The sequence below is a fragment of the Silene latifolia genome, chromosome 10, assembly GCF_048544455.1.
Source record: "Silene latifolia isolate original U9 population chromosome 10, ASM4854445v1, whole genome shotgun sequence".
NCBI lineage: Eukaryota > Viridiplantae > Streptophyta > Magnoliopsida > Caryophyllales > Caryophyllaceae > Silene > Silene latifolia.
Window position 1 is genome coordinate 109392694 of NC_133535.1, and position 23318 is coordinate 109416011.

Below are 23318 nucleotides of genomic sequence, written 5' to 3' on the forward strand. Positions count from 1 at the left end.
TAGTAATTATACTAATTTGAGTGATTAACTAGGTAGCCACCACGAGCTACGGTTCACCATCAATCTTAATTAGGTGAAATAATGGAGCACCGATTTGCTAGATTGTTGTTCAAAGTCTAGCCGTATATAATCCTAATTTGAGTGATTAGTTAACCACCACGAACCATAAACAATCCTAATTTAATTAATTAATTAAATAAAAATCAACATGCCCTAATTTCATCTTTAACAAACAAATACATTTGATTGATTAATTAAAACTCAAAAAATAATATTAATAATTGATAAACAAGTAAATTAATTTATTAATTGGTAAATTAGAATCCATCTTTTAAGTTTTAATCATTTGAGCAATTAAATTAAGTTTTAGAAAATGTTGATTTAAGACTTCATTTGGTTCAGTTTTGGGTGAAAGGGTATAAAATAGAACGTTTCGGAAAAAGTTAATGTGAAAAAGTAAAGTTCGTATATGAAAAAACAATTAGGTATTAATAATAGTAATATTAAAATTAACATTAACAATGTTATTAATATTATTATTATTAATTAATATTAATAATAATAGTAATTATATTAATTACATTAATATGAATATTATTGATTTTATTAACCATAATATTAATTTAATAACAATAATGAGGATGATTAATTAACAGCAGCAACAACAATAACAACAACAACAATATTAATATTAAATAAAGAATATTAATAAAACCTATTAAGTTTAAGATAAGCATAATTGAAATGAGCTGAATTTAGTGGAGCTGAACTAAACCGAGCTGAGCTGAGCTGAACTGAAAGGAGCTAAACTGAACTGAAGTTAATTGAATAGAGCTGAGTTAAACTAAAGTGAGCTGAAAATAAGGCAAAAAAAAAAAAAAACAGGGCCATAATGCTTGTTTATTATTTTTGTTTCTATTTTAAAATATGAAACTATAAAATATTTTTGTAAAATATTTTAGGGAGATGCTTAATCTTTTTAATATATAAGTATGTTATCTTTTTCATTTTGTCTTGTTCTTAATCTTGTGGTTTTTTATATTAAAATATCAATATGTTATCATTATGTTATTTTTTTTATTTCGTATTTTATTTTAATAACAAAATCTTGTTTACAACCGTTGTAGGTTATACACAAGAATAATTTGCAACGGAGGTATAAATCCATCTAAATTCACACTTTTTTGGGGGTGATGGTGCTTTCCACACGTTTGTTATAATTTACAACGGTTGTAAGCAAGACTTAGGCCATGTTCTTTCTGGCTTATTTTCACTCACTTGATTCAGTCGTCTCTATTCGATTCGATTCGATTCGATTCGGCTCAAATTGATTCATTCAACTTCATTAAGTTTAGTTCGATTCACTCGGCTTCATTCATTCGATTCATTATTTCATAAGTTCAACACATTTCATTTCTACTTATCTTAAACTTATAGATTTTATTAATATTTTAATATTTATTTATTTATATTATTATATTAAAATTGTTATATCAATATTACTTATATTTTTATTATTGTTATTAATTAATTAATCATCACAATTATTATTATTAAAATGAATATTGTGATTACTACAATCAATAATATCGATATTAATATAAATAATACAATTACTAATACTCTTATTAATATGAATATGAATATTAATTAATTATAATATTATTAATAACATTGCTACTATTAAGTTTAATAAACTAATATTATTATTAAAAATATTTCTATTATTAGTATTATTACTTTTATTATAAATATGTTTTTTTTTACAAATACGAACTTTATTTTTTCACATACATTTTTTCTTAAACATTCCATTTAGTACCCTTTTTTTACCTACAACCCCACCAAATGATCTCTTAAATCATCATTTTTCCTAAATCTTATTCTAATTGCTCAAATGACTCAAAAGATTGATTCCAATTTAACAATTACTAAAGTATTTTACTTTTTTTTTATCAATTATTAATATTATTTGTTGATTTTTAATTAATCATTCAAATTTTATTTGTTTGTTAAACATAAAATTAGGATTTATTAACTTTTATTTATTTAATTAATTAAATTAGGATTGATGGTGGTTCTTGGTGGCTCCCGAATCACTCAAATTAGTATGATACTTACACGAGCTAGGCTTTGAACAACAATTTGGCAAATTGGTGCTCCATTATTCCATCTAATTAAGATAGAAGGTGGTTTGTGGTGGCTACCTAAATACTCAAATTAGTATAATTATTAGTATATATATTTTTATTCTTCTTTTTCTTCTTCTTCTTCTTCTTCTTCTTCTTCTTCTTCTTCTTCTTCTTCTTCTTCTTCTTCTTCTTCTTACAATAATAAGAATAATAACAATAACAATAATAACAAGAACAATAACAATAATAATAATAATAATAATAATAATAATAATAATAATAATAATAATAATAATAATAATAATAATAATAATAATAATAATAATAATAGTAGTAGTAGTAAATAATAAAAAAATACGCGGCTTAGAGAGAAGATTTTCTCTCTCTAGGATCCTCTGTAATTCACCATTGTTGCAGACTGCATCCTAGCTTCCATGGCGCGCGGACGAGGCCGACCCCCTAAAAGTCGGTCGCCATTGAAACCACCTTCTTCTTCTCCATCTACTGATACTACTTCAGCGGTGAATTCTGCAATTCTTGATCAACAAGAAGATGACCAGGTATCTACGACTCGTCAACCCATTCTTCTTAATGATCTTCTTGTTGCTGCGGTTCATTCTTCGACTGTTAAGAACCCTAATTCCCCTAATTTGAGTCAGAATTCGACAAATTCTGTCCCAATTGTTGAAACTGATATCCCTATTACTGGTAATTCTTCACCAATTGTTAATGGCGGGATTCCGGTTCCTAACCCTAATCCTACAATAGAGGAAGTTTTGCCTAATGCTCCTGATACTTCTCCTACTGCTCCTGTAACTGAACCTAATACTAAATGGTCTGAGGTTGTTAAGCCCAAACCTAGGTTGGGTATGCCCTTATTTCTTCATGAGGAAAGTCAGGGGGAGGGGGAAATTGATGTTGTCATGGAAGACATTGCTGATGAGCTTAAACTCTGGGAATTTACTCTAATGGGTCATTTACTAGGATCAAAACCTACACTCAAGCAAGTTGGGGATTTTGTTTCTAAGAATTGGAGCCATATTGCCTCCCCTGTTGTCCAATATTTCAAGAAAGGGTGGTTTAGCTTTCGTTTCTCCTCTCAGCAAGAAATGAATAATGTCCTAAGGGATGGTCCTTGGAAAATGGGATCTTACTCCCTCATCCTTAAGCAATGGCACCCATCTTTCTCCTTTGAAATGGAAAAAGTGTCCATTGTTCCTCTTTGGGTCCTCTTCCCTGACTTAGATCCTTACCTATGGTCACCTATGGTGCTAAGCAAGATGTCCAGCAAGATTGGCAGACCAATGTTTGCAGACATTCCTACCACCAATAAGGAGAAGCTTTCATTTGCTAGGGTGATGATTGAAGTGGACATATCTTCTCCTCCTCCCCTGGAAATCTCCTTAAACACTCCCTTTGGACCATCCACCCAGAGGGTTGAGTATGAGTGGATTCCCCACTACTGCTCTGAGTGTGGCAAGATGGGACATTTGAGACAAACTTGCAAAAAGAACAAGGCAAAAGCTGCTAATAAGCCAAAGGATGCTTAGAAACCTGTCAGCAAGACTGCTTATGTTCCAAAGAAACCCTGTGTGCTAGGTGGTACCTCAACATCTTCAGGCCTGGTTACTGGGTCACTGGAGGAGGAAAGGAGCTCAGAATGCTGTGAGCTAGGCTCTGATCCTCCTACCTCTGAGCTAGCTGCCTCCCCTGAGATTGTTGAACTCCACTCAGAATGCAACAGGAAGAGCCCTGTGAAGCAGCCTCAAATAGCCTTGAAGAGAGGCCCTTCACCAGAGGCTAGACACAGTGTTAGGGTGGAAACTCAGAATTCCTTCAGTTTGCTCTCTCCCACTGAGGAGGGGGAAATAATTGAGCAGGGTACTTCTCCTGTTACTGTCAATGCCTTAACAAATGATCAGGTGATTGATTTGGTGGAACAAGGAGTTTTAGAAGAGAACAGCACAGTGGCAACTTGGGCACTGGATGTCACCTCCAAAGAAAACCAAATTCAGGAGGAAAATGTAGGAGATACAGTGTACATGGAGCACTCTAGGTGTACTGACTCTATCACAGGTGATCCCCCTGATAATCTCTTAACATGATAATATCAACTTGGAATATAAGAGGTTTTAATAAGGCTGTCAAGCATAGTGAGGTTAGTAGTTTCCTCAGGACTAATAAAGTGGATATTCTTGGCATTTTGGAAACTAGGGTTAAGAAAAATAAGGCTAATAAGATCATTAGGGCTAATTTTGGTAGATATAATTCCTTTTGTAACTACAACAAACACCAAAATGGTAGGATTTGGGTTCTTTGGAATTCTACAACTACAAAAGTGGATATTATTGAGGAACACTCCCAAGTAGTTCATTGTTCTGTGAGGCACCTTGCCACTGGTAGGAGTTTCTACATTTCTATTGTTTATGGTAGTAATAATGCTGGCAAAAGAAATGAGCTTTGGGATTCTCTGACTCAGTTTGCTACCAAGGTTGATAACTGGACTGTGATGGGGGATTTTAATGTGGTAAGGCATCCTGATGAGAAGATCAGTAACACTCCCCCTGTTCCCTCTGAATTAGTGGACTTTAACACCTGTCTGCACACTTGTGGTCTTGATGACTTGCCTGGCTCAGGATGTGATTTTACTTGGTTCAATAAGCAGGAGGCTGCAACTAGAGTCTACTCAAAGCTTGATAGGGTGCTGGTTAATGAGAACTGGCTAAATAAGTTTTCTCAAACCACTACATCTTTTTTAGCTCCAGGTATTTCAGACCATAGCCCTGCCATGCTTTATTTCCATGATGCTGATTTGCCCAAGAAGAGGTTCAAATTCTTAAACTGCTGGACTACCCATGAGGATTTTAAAAAAATTGTAACTGATCACTGGAACCTGAATGTAAGAGGGAACTCAATGTTCAGATTAATGGCCAAACTCAAAAATATCAAGAGTTATCTTAAGCTGCTGCATAAGGATAATTTCTCAAATATTAGTGATAGAGTTAATGCCAAGAGACTAGAGCTAACCTCTTGTTTCCAGAACCTGAGATCCTCTCCCCATTCTACTGAGCTCATTAATCAGGAAATGGCTCTCTCCAAAGAATTTTGGCACCTCAAGGAGACTGAGCTTCAAATTCTCTCTCAAAGAGCTAAGAGTCAAAACATTAAGTATTCTGATACTTGCTCTAGATATTTCTATGCGAAAATTAAAGAAAGGCAGCAATGCCAGATGGTTGGTGACATTCAAGGTACTGATGGTACTCACTATTCTGGTTTGGATAATGTGGGTGCAGCTTTTGTGGAGTATTACCAAACTTTACTAGGGACTTCCACTCCTACTACTCCTGTGGATCCCTTTGTTATCTCTCAAGGGCCTTGTGTGCAAGCTGGAGAATGCTCTGATCTAGTTAGGAATGTGACCAGAGAGGAAATAAAGCAAGCTATCTTTGCAATTGACTCAAATAAGAGCCCTGGGGTAGATGGTTTTACTTCTGGGTTTTTCAAGGCAGCCTGGGACATTGTTGGCAATGACTTCTGTTGTGCTATTGAGGATTTCTTTAAAACTGGTTTCATGCCCAAGCAAGCTAATGTTACCATGGTCTCCCTTATTCCAAAAAAACAGGTGCCACAAACTGTGAAGGATTTCAGACCCATTTCTTGCTGCTCTGTTGTTTACAAAACAATAAGTAAGATCCTCACAAACAGGCTTAAGGCAGTAATGCCTAGTCTTGTGGGTCCAGAGCAAGCTGCTTTTGTGAGTGGCAGAAGTTTGTTTGAGAATGTAATGCTAACTCAGAGTTTGGTTAAGGGCTATAACAGGAAGAACCTTACTCCTAGATGTATGCTGAAAATTGACATCAGTAAGGCTTTTGACACTTTGCAATGGGATTTTATTTGTTCAATGCTCACTGAATTGAAGTTTCCTCCTAAGTTCATTACTTGGGTGATGGGTTGTATTACTGGGTCTTGGTTCACTCTTAAGATCAATGGCTCTCATTATGGTTTTTTCAAGGGGAAGAGTGGTGTGAGGCAGGGAGATCCACTCTCCCCTTTCCTCTTTGTATTAAGCATGGAAATTCTGTCTAGAAGCCTTAGGGATATGTGCAAAAAGCCAAATGTCTCCTTCCACCCTAAGTGTTCCAGACTTGGCCTAACACATCTGGTTTTTGCTGATGACTTAATGCTTTTTACAAGAGGTGACCTACCTTCTGTCCAGCAAGCAGTCACTATTCTTGTTGAGTTTTCCAAATGGTCAGTCTCACTGCAAATTTGGAGAAAACTGAGGCTTATTTTGGAGGTGTCACTAACTCAATCAAATCCCTGATACTTACTGCCATTGGACTTAAGGAGGGGAGCTTTCCTTTTAGGTACTTAGGCCTGCCCATCCATTCTTCCAGGCTTACCTTAGAGATGTATGATGCTCTTCTTCTCAAGCTTCAGGCTTTAGCAGGCAAGTACTCAACTAGGTACCTTTCCTATGCTGGACGGATACAGGTGCTAAACTCTGCTGTGTTTGGATTGTGTAATTTCTGGTGTATGGGTCTGTTGCTCCCTAAGCAAGTTTACTGCAATATCATCAAAATCAGCAGGGACCTGTTTTGGGGAAAGGAAGAAGGGTCCAGGAAGCACGTTTTCAAAAGTTGGCAAAGCATGTGTGTTCCATGGGAAGAGGGGGGTTTCAATATTAAAAATGTAAGCAATTGGAACAAAGCTATCATGCTCAAATGGCTCTGGTGTTTGGATCAGAACCAGGGTGCTATTTGGATTAGTTGGGTTAGCAAATACTTGACTGACCAGTGTTCCATATGGCATCTACATACTAAAGAATACCACCCAGAAAGCATTCGAGGGATTTTGCATGTTAGAGAGGAATGCATTGCTAAGTTTGGGGATATCCTGGCAGTACAAAGAATTCAGGCTCAATGTGTTGCTAAGGGTAAGTTTTCTCTGGCCAAAGCTTATCATGTTTTACGAGATACCTTCTCAGCTCAGGCAGTGTACAAGGCTATCCATAATGGTACAATGGTGCCTAGGCATAGAGTAACAACGAACTATGCTGGCTGTCCAGCAAAAGTTAGCCACTGTTGATCAGTTAGTTGCCAGAGGTATGTATCTAGTGAACCGGTGTAGCTTGTGTAAGCATGAGGCAGAGAGTTCAGAACACCTGTTCTTCAAATGTTCTTATTCTGCTGCACTTTTATCTGCTGTTAAGAGGTGGATAGGCCTGAATTCTAGTGCCAATGACCTTGCTTCTCTTCTTCTATGGATGAATTGTCGTAGCAAAAGGAAGCACTGGAAGAATCAATGGGTTAGCTGCAGTATAGGCTGCCTTGTATCTGCACTTTGGACTGAACGGAACCTCAGAATATTTGAGGGCAAAGAACGAGCTGCTCCTCTTCTACTCAAAGATATCGTGTACACTGTGAATACTCTTTTGCTCCATATGGTTAATGAAAATGTATATATGGCTGTGGTAGATGCTTTGAATGAGAGAGCTACTGTTTTGTCGGATTAATATACGATAGGATTGTATAGATAGAGGCGGAGGTATAGATATATTGTATAGGGGTTATTTTACTTGTAAGAAACTCATGTACTCCTCATTTTTGTTGGAATATATGAAAATACCTTTCTTGCAAAAAAAAAAATAATAATAGTAGTAGTAGTAATAATAACTAAGAAGAATAAACTTACTAATAATAATATTAAAACTAGTAATTATACTAATTTGAGTGATTAACTAGGTAGCCACCACGAGCCACGGTTCACCATCAATCTTAATTAAGTGAAATAATGGAGCACCGATTTGCTAGATTGTTGTTCAAAGTCTAGCCGTACATAATCCTAATTTGAGTGATTAGTTAACCACCACGAACCACAAACAATACTAATTTAATTAATTAAATAAATAAAAATCAGCAGGCCCTAATTTCATCTTTAACAAACAAATACATTTGATTGATTAATTAAAACTCAACAAATAATATTAATAATTGATTAACAAGTAAGTTAATTTATTAATTGGTAAATTAGAATCCATCTTTTAAGTTTTAAGTCATTTGAGCAATTAAATTAAGTTTTAGAAAATGTTGATTTAAGACTTCATTTGGTTCAGTTTTGGGTGAAAGGGTACAAAATAGAACGTTTAGGAAAAAGTGAATGTGAAAAAGTAAAGTTCGTATATGAAAAAACAATTAGGTATTAATAATAGTAATATTAAAATTAACATTAACAATGTTATTAATAATATTATTAATAATTAATATTAATAATAATAGTAGTAATAATAGTAATTATATTAATATTAATATTATCGATTTTATTAACCATAATATTCATTTAATAATAATAATGAGGATGATTAATTAACAGCAGCAACAACAATAACAACAACAACAACAATATTAATATTAAATAAAGAATATTAATAAAACCTATTAAGTTTAAGATAAGCAGAATTGAAATGAGCTGAATTTAGTGGAGCTGAACTAAACTGAGCTGAGCTGAGCTGAACTGAAAGGAGCTAAACTGAACTGAACGTAATTGAATAGAGCTGAGCTAAACTAAAGTGAGCTGAAAATAAGGCAAAAAAAAAACAGGGCCATAATGCTTCTTTATTATTTTTGTTTCTATTTTAAAATATGAAACTATAAAATATTTTTGTGAAATATTTTAGGGACATGCTTAATCTTTTTAATATATCAGTATGTTATCTTTTTCATTTTGTCTTGTGCTTAATCTTGTGGTTTTTTATATTAAAATATCAATATGTTATCATTATGTTATTTTTTTTATTTCGTATTTTATTTTAATCACAAAATCTTGTTTACAACCGTTGTAGGTTATACACAAGAATAATTTGCAACGGAGGTATAAATCCATCTAAATTCACACTTTTTTGCGGGTGATGGTGTTTTCCACACCTTTGTTATAATTTACAACGGTTGTAAGCAACACTTAGGCCATGTTTTTTCTGGCTTGTTTTCAGCTCACTTCAGTTCAGGTCAGCTCTATTCAGTTCAGTTCAGTTCAGCTCAGTTCAGTTCAGTTGAACTTCATTCAGTTCAGTTCAGTTCAGCTCAACTTCATTCAGTTCAGTTCAGCCCCACTAAATTCAACACATTTCATTTCTACTTATCTTAAACTTATAGATTTTATTAATATTTTAATATTTATTTATTTATATTATTATATTAAAATTGTTATATCAATATTATTTATATTATTATTATTGTTATTAATTAATTAATCATCACAATTATTATTATTAAAATGAATATTGTGATTACTACAATCAATAACATCGATATTAATATAAATAATACAATTACTAATACTCTTATTAATATGAATATGAATATTAATTAATTATAATATTATTAATAACATTGCTACTATTAATTTTAATAAACTAATATTATTATTAAAAATATTTCTATTATTAGTATTATTACTTTTATTATAAATACGTTTTTTTTTCAAATACGAACTTTATTTTTTCAAATATATTTTTTCGTAAACATTCCATTTAGTACCCTTTTTTTACCTACAACCCCACCAAATGAACTCTTAAATCATTATTTTTCCTAAAACCAATTCTAATTGCTCAAATGGCTCAAAAGATTGATACCAATTTAACAATTACTAAAGTATTTTACTTTTTTATCAATTAATAATATTATTTATTGATTTTTAATTAATCATTCAAAATTTATTTGTTTGTTAAAGATAAAATTAGGTTTTGTTAACTTTTATTTATTTAATTAATTAAATTAGGATTGATGGTGGTTTTTGGTGGCTCCTGAATCACTCAAATTAGTATGATACTTACACGAGTTAGGCTTTGAACAACAATTTGGCAAATTGGTGCTCCATTATTCCATCTAATTAGGATAAAAGGTGGTTTGTGGTGGCTACCTAAACACTCAAATTAGTATAATTATTAGTATATATATTTTTATTCTTCTTCTTCTTCTTCTTCTTCTTCTTATAATAATAAAAATAACAATAATAACAATAATAACAAGAACAATAACAATAATAATAATAATAATAATAATAATAATAATAATAATAGTAATAATAATAGTAGTAGTAATAATAATAATAGTAGATGTAGTATTAATAATAATAATAATAGTAATAATACTAATAATAATAATAATAAAATAATAATAATAATAATAATAATAATAATAATAATAATAATAATAATAATAATAATAATAATAATAATAATAATAATAATAATAATAATAATAATAATAATAATAATAATAATAATAATAATAATAATAATAATAATAATAATAATAATAATAATAATAATAATAATAATAATAATAATAATAATAATAATAATAATAATAATAATAATAATAATAATAATAATAATAATAATAATAATAACCTTGTACTGGTACTGTGGGCGTTAAACATCGGCATAACCTCGTCTGTGACACTCTTTTCGACATGTGCTATAGATCTGGTATTTCTGCGGGAAAGGAGGTTGATATCGGTTTGGTTGACGGGCATGGTGGTTCTCTTCGTCCTGCGGATTTGCTGCTTTATTCTTGGAACAGAGGGCGTGATGTGTGCGTTGACTTGACATGGTCTTCTCCTTTGACTCAGACTGGGATGACGGATTTTGTGCCTGGCCGGGTTGTTGCTGATGCTGCTCAGCGTAAGTGTGCTAAGTATGGGGATTTGTGCGCGGCAGCGGGTTATGGTTTCCTTCCCTTCTCTTTCTCATCACTTGGGCACTACAAAAAAAACAATTCGATGCGACGGACGCATTGCGACGGAATATTAATCCGTAGCAAATTTAAACCTGCGACGGACCTCATACTGTGCGACGGACTTGCGACGGACTTTCCGTTGCAGCCTATTTTCCCCTGATCGCCAAATTTTTCGACATGGCGGGAAGGTCTGCGACGGAATTTCCGTCGCGAGAATAAAATAATAATAAATTCTGCGACGGAAATTCCGTCGCTATATTAAAATAATATTTTTTGTGCGACGGAATTTCCGTCGCAAACATTTTTGAAGTGTCCAGCTGTACACCTCTTAACACGCTGGAAAAATAATATTATTTTAAGTCTGCGACGGAAATTCCGTCGCAGGATTTATTATTATTTTATATTTGCGACGGAAAGTCCGTCGCAGTTTTCTTTATACGGGCAAATCTTCTTCCTCCCCTTCATTATCACTCTTCAATTATTTACCCCAAAACACCCAAAACTCCGTCTCCCTCAATCTCACCACCACCACTCCCACCACCACCACTCCTACCACCACCCTACTCCCCAAATCACTCCTCCTTTTTCTCCTTTCTCCTTTCCCTTTTCCCCTTTCTTCTCCTTTCCCTTTTTTCCTTTCCCCTTTCCCTTTTTTTTTCTTCCGCCGAGCTCCCTCGCCGCCGCCGCCGCCGCCGCCGCTCTTCTCCCTTGTCTCCATCTCTTAATTAATTTAAAGTTTGTTTAATTTATTTTACTATTTTGATTAATTAGGGTTTATGGTTATTGTTTTAATTAGTTATGATCAGTTTAGGATGCTTAGTATTATTAGGATTGTTTAGTTTAGTTGAAAGCCAATTTAGGATGTTTAGTATTATTAGGATTGTTTAGTTTAGTTGAAAGCCAATTTAGGATGTTTAGTATTATTAGGATAGTGAAATTTAGTTAAAAGCCAATTTAGGATGTTTAAATCAATTTTATAATACTTAGTTTAATTAATTTTAGGATTGCTAAGATAAATTAGTTTAATTAATATCCAATTTAGAATATTTAGGATTATTAGGGTAGTTTAATTTAGTTAAAAGTCAATTTAGGATGTTTAAATCAATTTTATAATGCTTAGTTTAATTAAGTTTAGGATTATTAAAATGATTTAGTTTAATTAAAAGACAATTTATGATGTTTAAACCAATTTAAGGATGCTTACTCTACTTTTGCTTAGTTTTATAAGATTTATTAGTAATTATTAAGTTTGTTTTGATAAGTTGTGTACATTTGTGTCATGTATATTTTTTTTACAAATATTAATTCATCTTATGCTTGTGTTGTGATTGTTAATATATTTTTGACCTAGTACCAGTTCAGTGATTACACATTAGGTGTAATTCTTGAATAGTCTCCGTTTTGGGACTGTCTTTGAATCTTTTATGCCATTTAGGTGGTAAATACTCAATTTTTTTCTTGATTGTTATGAGACAAAATTTGGTTGACATTTCCTTTAACGTTCTCCGAATACATATGTAGAGTGAGAATTCATTCTAAATAATGTATTTGGAGAACTGTAAGGAAGTGCTGCCGAATTTTTGTCTCATTACAATCAAGAAAAAAAATTGGGTATTTACTAATGGTATGAAAGATTCAAAGATGGGTTTAGGTTGGAGAGATAAGGACCCCAATACTGAAAGTATTTTTTTGCAGGTTGTGGTTATGGTAGTTGTTGTTGTTGTTGTTATTGTTGTTGTTATTGTTCTTGTTGTTGTTGTTGTTGTTGTATGAAAAATTCAAAGATAAGTTTATGAATGCTCTTGCCATTTTTATTAATAATTTTTATTTACTAATATATATGTAGATTTGCAATGAAGAGATTAGAACGAAACTGGATGTATGAAAGGTTGGATTCCAATAAAAAATTAAGGAAGGAATTCGTAATAGGGGTTAATAAATTCATTGATTATGTTAAGCAACAAGACGAATTCATTAGAAATAAAGAAATTAGGTGTCCATGTAGTAAGTGCAAAAATAAAAAGTTTTTAGTTGAACAAGAAGTACGAAAACACCTTGGTCTAAAGGGTTTTTGTGACAACTATTATGATTGGGTGTGTCACGGAGAGAAATTCCTCGTTGAGGAAGAGGAAATGGCAATGCCCTCTGATAATCCTTATAGGGATATGGTAAAGGATGCGTTGCGCGATAGCATTGATCAAATTAGGGAAGAAGCTCTTAATGCCGAGGTGGTTGATGAATCTCCAAATCTCAATGTATTAGCCTTTTTCCAAATGTTAAAACGTGCCGAGCAATCTGTCTACAAGGGATGTCGACTCTCATTGCTACAGTCGGCTGCAAGGCTTGTCGCTCTGAAATGTGAACACAACTTAGCCCATAAATGTGTAGATGGTTTCACGTCACTCATGGGAGACCTTCTTCCTCAAGATCATATTTTGATGCGTAACTTCTATGAAACCAAAAATGTTCTCAAAGCTCTTCAACTTCCTCATGAAAAGATAGATGCATGTTTTAATGGATGTATGCTTTTTTGGATGGACGACGCTCTTCTCGACAAGTGTAAAAAATGTGGTAGAGCTAGGTATAAAAGTGCAAAGAATGCAAATGGCAAAAGGGTCCCCGAAAATTTCTTAAATTATTTCCCAATAGGGCCACGTTTGCAACGAATTTATGCCACAATAAACCTCGCGGAACAAATGCGTTGGCATTATGAAAACCCCCGAGTTAGTGGGACAATGTCTCATCCAAGTGACAGTGAGGCGTGGAAATATTTTGATCATCTTCATCCTTCTTTTGCATCTGAGCCTCGGAATGTTAGACTTGGACTTTGCACCGATGGTTTCTCGGCTTTTGGGCCATTCAGGAACTGTTATTCATGCTGGCCGGTGATGCTTACACCTTACAATTTACCACCCTGGCTATGCATGAAAAGACAATTTATGTTCTTAACATTAATTATTTCTGGACCAAAGAGTCCCAAACAAAACCTTGACGTCTATTTACAGCCTCTAATTCACGAGTTGAAGCAATTGTGGGACACGGGATTGTTTACATATGACGTGTCTAGGAAACAAAACTTCGACTTAAGAGCCGCACTCCTATGGACGATCAACGACTTTCCTGCTTATGGCATGTTATCTGGTTGGTCAACTGCTGGTGAGAATGCATGTCCATGTTGTACGAAAAAAGAGACTAAATCGACTTGGCTTCAAAGATAGCGAGAAAATGGAGTTGGTTTGATTGTCATAGACAATATTTAGACACTGATCATACTTTTCGCAAGGATAAAGTCCACTTTCGAAAAGGAAGAATAGAGAACGATGTTGCTGGAACGAGGTTATCGGGCGAACAAGTGTGGGAATGTGTGAAAGATTTACCAAAAATCGTGGATGCATCTGACCATAAATTGAGAACGGTTAAAGCGAAACGAATTGGGTGGTGGAAACAAAGTATTTTTTGGGAGCTTCCATATTGGAGCACACTACTAATTCGACCACTCAAACTTGTAACCCCGGAGGTGTATCTCAAGCTAGAAATGACTTTGATGATGATGGTGGCGACAATGCTAGGCCTACTCCTACTCACGTGTATTGATCAATAGTTGTTAGTTGATCTCCTACACCGTAGTTTATGAACTTATTTAGCTTTCTTTGTTGAACAATTATTGTACTAAACGGTTGTAAACCTTTTATTTTAAGTTAATGTGAAGACGTTGGTTGGAAATCTCGTCTTGAACGAGTTGTGAATTTGTCAATTGCTGGATTTTATGTATGTTTGTAGGAAACCGAGAGTATATGTAATTGCTTTCAAAGCAATGGGGGAGCTGGAAAAGGGTTGTAACCCCCTGGTCCATTCTGCCCTGCGACGGACTTTGCGACGGATTTTCCGTCGCAAGTGTTGACTTTCTGGTTGACTTTGGGGACACGTGTCCCTTATGAACAGTGATCTGCGACGGATTTTCCGTCGCAGATATTGACTTTCTGGTTGACTTAAGTGCCTACCTGGCTGTATGAACAGTGCACTGCGACGGAAATTCCGTCGCAAGTCCCTCTTTTGTGACGGGTTTCTGCGACGCTTTGATCCGTCGCAGAATTTCCTTTGCAACAGAATTCCCGTCGCAAAACTAAATTTTGCGACGAAATAAAGCGACGGAATATTTCCGTCGCAAGTTCTGTATTTGCGACGGGATTGGCATATTTGCGACGGAGTTTTCCGTCGCTATGGAACCTTTTCTTTGTAGTGGGGGAGCTGGGTTTGGATGTCGTTGCCTTGCTCAAGCGGATCCAGAAATTCTCTGTATCTCAGGATGTGGGGGCTGGGGTGGCTGCTTACATTTTTACTAGATTTAGCTTTGCTGTTGCTAAGGGTGTGGCAACCCAGATTGTCTCTCGGCTCCCCACCAATTTCATGTAAACTTTTTTTTTTTATTTTAATGAAAGATGTGCGCATTCTTTTATAAAAATAATAATAATAATAATAATAATAATAATAATAATATTATTATTATTATTATTATTATTATTATTATTATTATTATTATTATTATTATTATTATTATTATTATTATTATTATTATTATTATTATTATTATTATTATTATTATTATTATTATTATTATTATTATTATTATTATTATTATTATTATTATTATTATTATTATTATAGAAGGATGCGCGCAGCTTTCATTAAAATGAAAATAAAAGTTTACATGAAATTGGTGGGGAGCCGAGAGACAATTTGGGCTCCCACACCCTTAGATCGATTCGACTCAATCGCTTTAGTTCGTTCGACTTCATTCGATTCACTCCATTCATTTTAATTCGATTCGATTCATTTCGATTCGATTCGGTTCGATTCGGCTCCATTCGGATCGATTCGATTCGATTCGGCTCTAAAAAGCCAGAAAGAACAGGGCCTTACTGTACATAAATATATATTTTTTTTATTTATTTTCACATTTTTTCTGAAGATTGGCAATGTGAATGCTTTATTAAATAGGTAGTTGATTGAAAGATTTGTTCGGTATGGGCCCACTTTATGTCAATCAATTATGTGTTAAAGATTATATTAAAAATGGGAAAAAGTTGAGCAATGATTCGTGCCTTTATTAATTGTCTACAAATATTTTTGTACGTACAAAGATTTTCTATTTCCCATTGCCTCTTTATTAATTGTGTGTTAATCAATAAAAGAATATTTTCAATAGGGCCCTAGTTTTGTTATCAATCAACTGAGCGGGAAAACTTTAGCAATCCTTATTCTTGTAGTTTAGTGGGGATTGCACATCTAGTGATTGTTTTTGGGCGAATTTAACAAAAATAACCTAACTTTAAATAAGTTTTTCAAAAATAACCCGACCTTTTAACTTAAACAATAATAATCCAACCTTCATATTTTTGTCACAAAAATATCTCAAATCTTAACAAAAACATTTTTTACCAAATATTGAGAAAGGATATTTTGTAAAATACTTTCACAAATCTTTAAAGTTTCTTTTGTGACAACATACATAAAAAAATTCATAACGAAAAAACTTGAAAATTTTAATTTTCTTAGTTTATCAATTGAAAATAAATAATAGAACAAATATATTATTTTTTTGAAAAGAAATAAGATAGATTTTAATTTAGTGGAAATACTTATGAGAGACATGCTTTTAATTTTTTTTATAAACCCAAAATTTTGAGGAAACTATAATTTTTTTAAACCATATAACTTATGTCTTTTTGGATTTTGCACAGTAGTAGAAATATATTTTTCATTTTTTTATGTTTTCAAATTATTTTAATTTTTTTTATAATTTTATATAATTACCTTTTCAAAACATGGTCAATAAGGTAATGAATTGAGTAGTATATAAGTAAAATAGTATTTAGGAAATATAAGTAAGATGTCGGGATATTTCTGTAACATAAAAGCAAACGTTGGATTATTTTTGTTAAAATTAAAAGGTTAGATTATTTTCGGAATGGTTGACAAAGGTTGGGTTATTTTTGTTAAACTTCCCTTGTTTTAGTATCTCAATAGAAAAGTTTACATTTTTATTCTAGTTAATGTCATCTCCAAACCAAAACTTCTCTTTATTTGTCTCCAGCATGTTGTCCATTGTTAATAGCCATTGTTTGTAGATAAACAAGAATCTAACACCCCCACATAGCAAGGTACCTTACCAAGGACCACCCTAGCATGAGAGATTGTAACCATCTCGGTTGCCCGAGGTTAGTAGATCAAAAGAAACCATTCCACAACATTTATTAAAGTATATAAGTTAAAGTTTACAAGTTCCAAAACAAAATCCAAAATAAATGTTCACTAGTACTCAAAACGAATGAATCTAAAACAGCTAATCTCGTGACAGCGGAAGCTAGACTCGAAGTGGTGACTCCCCATCTCGTCCCCATAGCTAAAGACCATCACCACCTGTCACAATCTGCTCACCATCCCCGAATGGATCACCACAGATTTTACAAAACAACAACGGAGTCAGTTCACTGCATAATCAAAATAAGACAAAGTGCAACAAAGATAAACAATTGTTCCACCATCAACCTCCAACTCCCAATCACAACTCATAACTGACTACACACTAAAATATGTAGCCCTGCCAGTGGGGGGCGCAGCCTTACCCACCTAAGCCCCGCTCATCAACGAGCGATAACTGTTAGAATTATTAATCTCATTAATTTAACATATTCATATATGTGACATTTTAATTTGGTCATAAAATTAAAACTAGATCTTATGCATGCAAACTTAAATAAGAATAGAGAAGAAATCATTTTTCTTACTATAGTAGTTTCGGATTTAGGGCACAAGTGAGTTCTCTTTCTCACTTGTTCTTGAGCTTTCCTTACAAATGGAAGAACAAGGATTCAAAGATATAATCCCTCCTTAAAGCATATACCCAAGATGACCCTTAAAAGAATATTATTATTTGATCTAGAATAATTATAATCTTACTAAAATGACTCAAAAACTATTATTTTGATCTCTATTATTTCGGTATAGAGAGGAAGGATTTTTGGAGTTTTATTTCTCTTACTAAACTTCTATAAGTTATTGATGAAATGAATAATATAATACACAAAAACTAGTAAGTGGTTTTATTTGCATTATAGAGATTATAAAGGGTAAAAACCCTTGGCTTGCTAGGTTGGGAAACTGGGTGCATGGGTAGGAAAAGGGCCAATGCATGAGCTTCAATTCTTCCCAAGAAATGTAGGCATGCAAGGCTAGAATGTGTAGTAATCATTGTCTTTTTACATTATAAATTAAAACACAATGTAACCTTACTACTTACCCATTATTTCGGTACATTCATATAAAATGGAGAAGTCCATTTTATTTGTGATTTTGTCAATATGTCATATGTAACACATTACATGACATCTTACATATAAAATGTATTTTTAACAATTAAAAATCAACATATTAATAAAATATGTCACTTATAAAAATTAACATAGTAATTCATAATTACTTGTACCAAAAGTGTTTCCGAATTATAAACTACAACATTCTGTATTTATAATATTTTATTCATTCCGTTTCAATTGTTTCCGTAAACAATAATTTCATCTAAGTAATAAAACAATTCGATCACTTAGACCGTATCTTATTTAATCAAATTACAATGAGACACGTAAATATTACTTCCAAAATCGTCCGTCAATTTTAAGTAATTTAATTAACTCATATCGTTATACGATCAATTAAATATTCAATTAAGAGTATCATCCTATAGGTATGACCTTAAGGGATCAACTGATCACCACCGTCGTACGACAGTAATGTCAAACTCTAGTCAGCCAATCATTACCGATATGTGTGGACCAGTTGACTGTAAAAAATTACTTCCCACATGTATTCTTAAATATGAGATTGAAACATGTGATCATCATGATCGACATTTGTGATCGCATTATTGTCAGAGGACACATATTCCAACAATCTCCCACTTGTCCTCGACAAGTGTGCGTCACCAATTCTCTTGTCCTATTACTATCTCCCACTCAATGCAAGGTGTCTCTCGGGTCGTACTTGCAAGTGATCATATCGAGAGTGGTTTCCTCGATCTGGAGAATAACTGATTGACCGGAATTATCCACCATGGATACCTTCCGAGTGTTGCCACGCATTTCCAGTTCATTACTCCTCGAGTGGCCCTGAGATATTGTTATAACCCTGACAAGGGGTGGACAATTCCTATCGCACTTATTCCCTTCGACTAGCCACAGCCATCATAACCCAAAATATGCCCATTTGACCCCATTTACGAAGGTCGTAGTAACATAAATCAAAGTTAATCTGAAACTGTGCGACCTTAGGCGAACAGTCTTTAGTCAAAAGAATCGACTCATTAGAATACTATAGTAGCTCTCGCCACGACCAGGCTATATAAATTTGCCAGAACTCTATAAGCGGTCATTAGGCCCGACAAGGTGTTCCTAACAGTCTTCCTATGTGATCGACTAGTCATCTCACATGACTCCATGGCACTTGAACTTGCCATCAATCGCATCACACTCTAGTCACTTCGAGACGTCACCTCATGTAAGTGACTATGGGCGAATACAATGCTAATCCGTGTTCACTTTAACGGGGTTCAATTGTCTCTACAACCCGTTTGGATGTAACAAAGTATAAGATGAGTTAATAATAACTCAAACGATGAATGTCGACATTACATTCGGGTAGTCAATACCATATTACAACTTTGTGATGTATATCGTAAGTGTGTAAACACTAGTCGCTTGCAACATGAGTTTAACATACCATGTGTCCATGTGTTCAAACTCTTGAATTGCATTTTCCTTTATTTTCATGTTTGTCTCACATAGCATGAACCTTACCAAGTACACATCTAGGTTCCCAGCCTAGGTTAAGGTTCTTTATCTTGAAAGAACTTTCTTGTTGTTTATCACATAACCAACGAATTGTGGTGGATGATATAACTTGCACTGGTCAAGTGTTCTACCAACTCGCAATGCACTAGGTATACGTTTTGTAGGGTCTTGCAACAATTGTCAAGATGATTAGCCTAGAACTTCTCATAAGTCCTAGCATTTTAGAAAATACTAGTTTTGAGTAACTACTTACTATAACAAGTATCTTTTCAAACTTCTTATTTGTCCTTTTAGCTTGAATAGTTTAGGATTTTCATAAATCCTTACGCGTTTTCGAATTTAAATATGTGCAACTTCTTGTCACATAACAGAGTGTTCTGTCAAACACTAGAATAGCTCATTAGTTCTCCTCGAGAATTCATGACGATTCTTCTATGGCTTAACAATGACTCATCATGCTCTTAAGCATATGATTCATTATTGGACATGTTCATGATTATTCTAATGGCGGAAACATTAGTAATCTTTAATCATGTGATCAACCATTCTTAGGTTCAATGAATGACCATGACTGCTTATGGTAATTCCATTTTCATCGATAATAATAACCTACGTTTCTCATTGATTTGATGTGCATATCTAAATGCCAATCCAACATCCCATGATGTGATTGGATTCATCTTAGTCTGTTTTCATCCAGAATTGAAAACTCAAATATTTCTTTGTGAAGATAGTACTAGCTCGTCATTCTCAATGAGTAATGAGTTATAAATTTTACAAGATGATTGCTCCCACTAAATTTCATGTCTTTACATGATAATTTCAGACTCCCACTCAATTCCACATGTTTCATATTTGTCTACTCAATCGAAATATTTCAAGAATTGAAATACATTTTGCTTTACCAAGTTATTAAGATAAAACCATATATGTTCCCAACATATCTTTTCAAAATACCTATTTTGAAAAGGTTTCAATCTTAAACTTATGGAAAGAGATTTTAATCTCTAACTCATTCATTCTAATAATGATGCGTAGCAATGTCATTTATTTAAATGTGAAATTCCATTTAATATACGTCCTTCTCAAAATACCTCTTTTGGAAGGAGGTTTAACCATTTTATTTTCATAACGAGGTTAAGTAATGACACTAGCGTGGTTAACAATTAACTTAGCTCTTGTAGACATCGGCATATCTTTCTTTGCAACTTTTAATCATAAATCTCATTTATATTCAAGGATGCAAATTTGTTTCATTTAATCTCTTAAGTAAATATCAATGTTGAAACTAGGTCATAAACTAGTAAAATCTCTTGTTGACACTTTTCATTAGTCATTTTCTTTCAAAAATTTCTTTTGGTGTCCTCATGTAGTTATCTTAAGAACATGTTCTTTTGATTACTTCACTTGGTCTCTTTTGTCATGTAGATCTCATCTACTCAAGACCATAGATCTCATCTATTTATGTATACGCCCTATATTGGTATACAAATCATTCTTCCTTTTGTAGATCACATTTACTCAATCATACAAAATTTCTTTGTATTCTTTGTGTCTTCATTTTTCTCCCACTCTATCTTTAAAATAAATACACTAGATATTCAAAGATAGCTTAATGAGACACAAATAATGATTTTTGAAGTAGAAGGAGGATTATCTCATAGATTGACTAATAGTATTAAGATTTGATGGGCGTACTTGGTAGTTGACATTCCTTTAAGAGAGTTCATCAACTCAACATCACTTTATAATTGATCAAACACAAGCCTTAAGCTTGTGGACATATAATGAATCCCAACATTATAGTTGTCAATTTGATCAGTTTAAGTAGATGATCATATGTTTCTATGTGCAAGCATATAAAGACGAAATTTTTAGAACAAACAAATACGATAAAAGGGTGACTTGGGTTGCAAGCCAAGTCACCATAATCCAAAATACAACCATTGTTTAGAAAGGATCAACCATTTCCATGTCGAACACGGAAATCAAAATAGTTCTAAAAATCCGAAACACAACTTAAAATAAGACAATAATAAAAGCCAAGCTTCATTGGTAGCTACTCCTAGCTCCTTGATGATTTCTCAAGCTTGCTTTTCCTTTCCTTTGTCTTTGCTTGGAGGAGGCCCTATTTACAATAAAAAGGGGATACATTATCACAACTTTATATCAAAATACCATAGTTGAATTAGAAACATAAAGAAAGGATAGTCATTTACCTACTGGAGTGATCTTTCCAGCTTTGATGTCACCAAGATACTTGGAACAATTCCTCTTCCAATGTCCAACACCATTACAATAATGGCATTTGTCAAGAGGACCCTTCTTGGTCTTGGAAGTGCTAGCTTCAAAAGTCTTAGCCTTGGTGGACATGGGAGCTTGCCTCTTACCCTTTTTCCCATTCTTTTTGAACTTTCCTTTGCTCTTAGTGCTTATATTAAGCACGTCCTTAGGTGGGTTAACATTTAGCCCCATGTCTCTTTCGGCTTGAACAAGTAACTTGTGCAACTCTTCAAGAGACACGTCCTTGTCTTGCATGTTAAAATTCACCCGGAATTGAACATACGCTTTGACTTTGGATAAGGAGTGTAGAATCCTATCTACAATGAGCTCTTTGGGGATTTCAACCTTTTGAAGTTTCAATGTCTCGACTAGCTCCATTAATTTGAGCACGTGAGGGCTGACCTTTTGGCCCTCCTTAAAATCGAGATCAAAGAATGCCGAGGCTGCCTCATATGGGACGATCCTTGGTGCTTGCGAAAACATTGTCACAAGTTTGGAATAGATTTCATAAGCGGTGCCCATTTTAAAAGCTCTCCTTTGGAGATCCGCCTCCATAGCAAAAACCAACCCATTTTTCATAGCGGCAGACTCTTTGTGGTAAGCCTCATATGCTTCCCTAGTGGCGGCACTCGACCTAGCATTAGGTTCGGGTGGAGAGGCCTCGGTTAGGTAACGAAGCTTGTCGTCACCTTGGGCGGCTAATTTGAGTTGGGCATCCCAATCGGAGAAATTTGACCCATTCTTTTCAAGTTTACAATGATCCATGAAGGATCGGAGCCATGAAACGTTAGTGAGAGTGGTAGCGTTGGTGTTTGGTGCGGCCATTTGTTATGAGAAATAAAAGTGGTCTACAAAACAAAATAGAAGGAATAAAACATTTGTCGTTTTCAAAATAATAATAATACTCGTAAATTTTAATTTAAACAAGTTTTATTGCATTTATCTAGTGACCTCTACCCAACTTTGATAAATGATTCTAAGACCCAAATTCATATTAACTTAGGCATCGGTAAAGCCGAATACAACCCTTATCAATATAACTCGGTGGATTAACTCTTTAATCGATTCTACTCTTAGAACTCTTGGTCGATAAATTTACATTATAATTTATCTTTAGCCCGAAACACATCCGGCAACCGTCGAGAATACTTTCGTTGAGTTCAACCCAAATTTCGAATAAATGTGTCCATGATCCAAATTTACATCAACTTGGGCATCGGTAAAGCCGAATACAACCCTCATCTTTATAAATTCGGTGGGTAGACATTTATCACCCACTTCCCCTACGTAACAAGGTTTGGACCCCGGTAAAGCCGAGT

General features: G+C 33.8%; 1 protein-coding gene across 1 annotated transcript; it reads left to right on the top strand.

The window, feature by feature from the left end:
• Positions 1-6542: 6542 nt before the first annotated feature.
• On the top strand, positions 6543-7647 carry LOC141608051 (uncharacterized). The gene is made up of 2 exons (XM_074427402.1): positions 6543-7157; positions 7201-7647. The coding sequence occupies exons 1-2, from the start codon at positions 6543-6545 to the stop codon at positions 7645-7647; spliced, it is 1062 nt and encodes a 353-aa protein (XP_074283503.1).
• Positions 7648-23318: the final 15671 nt, after the last annotated feature.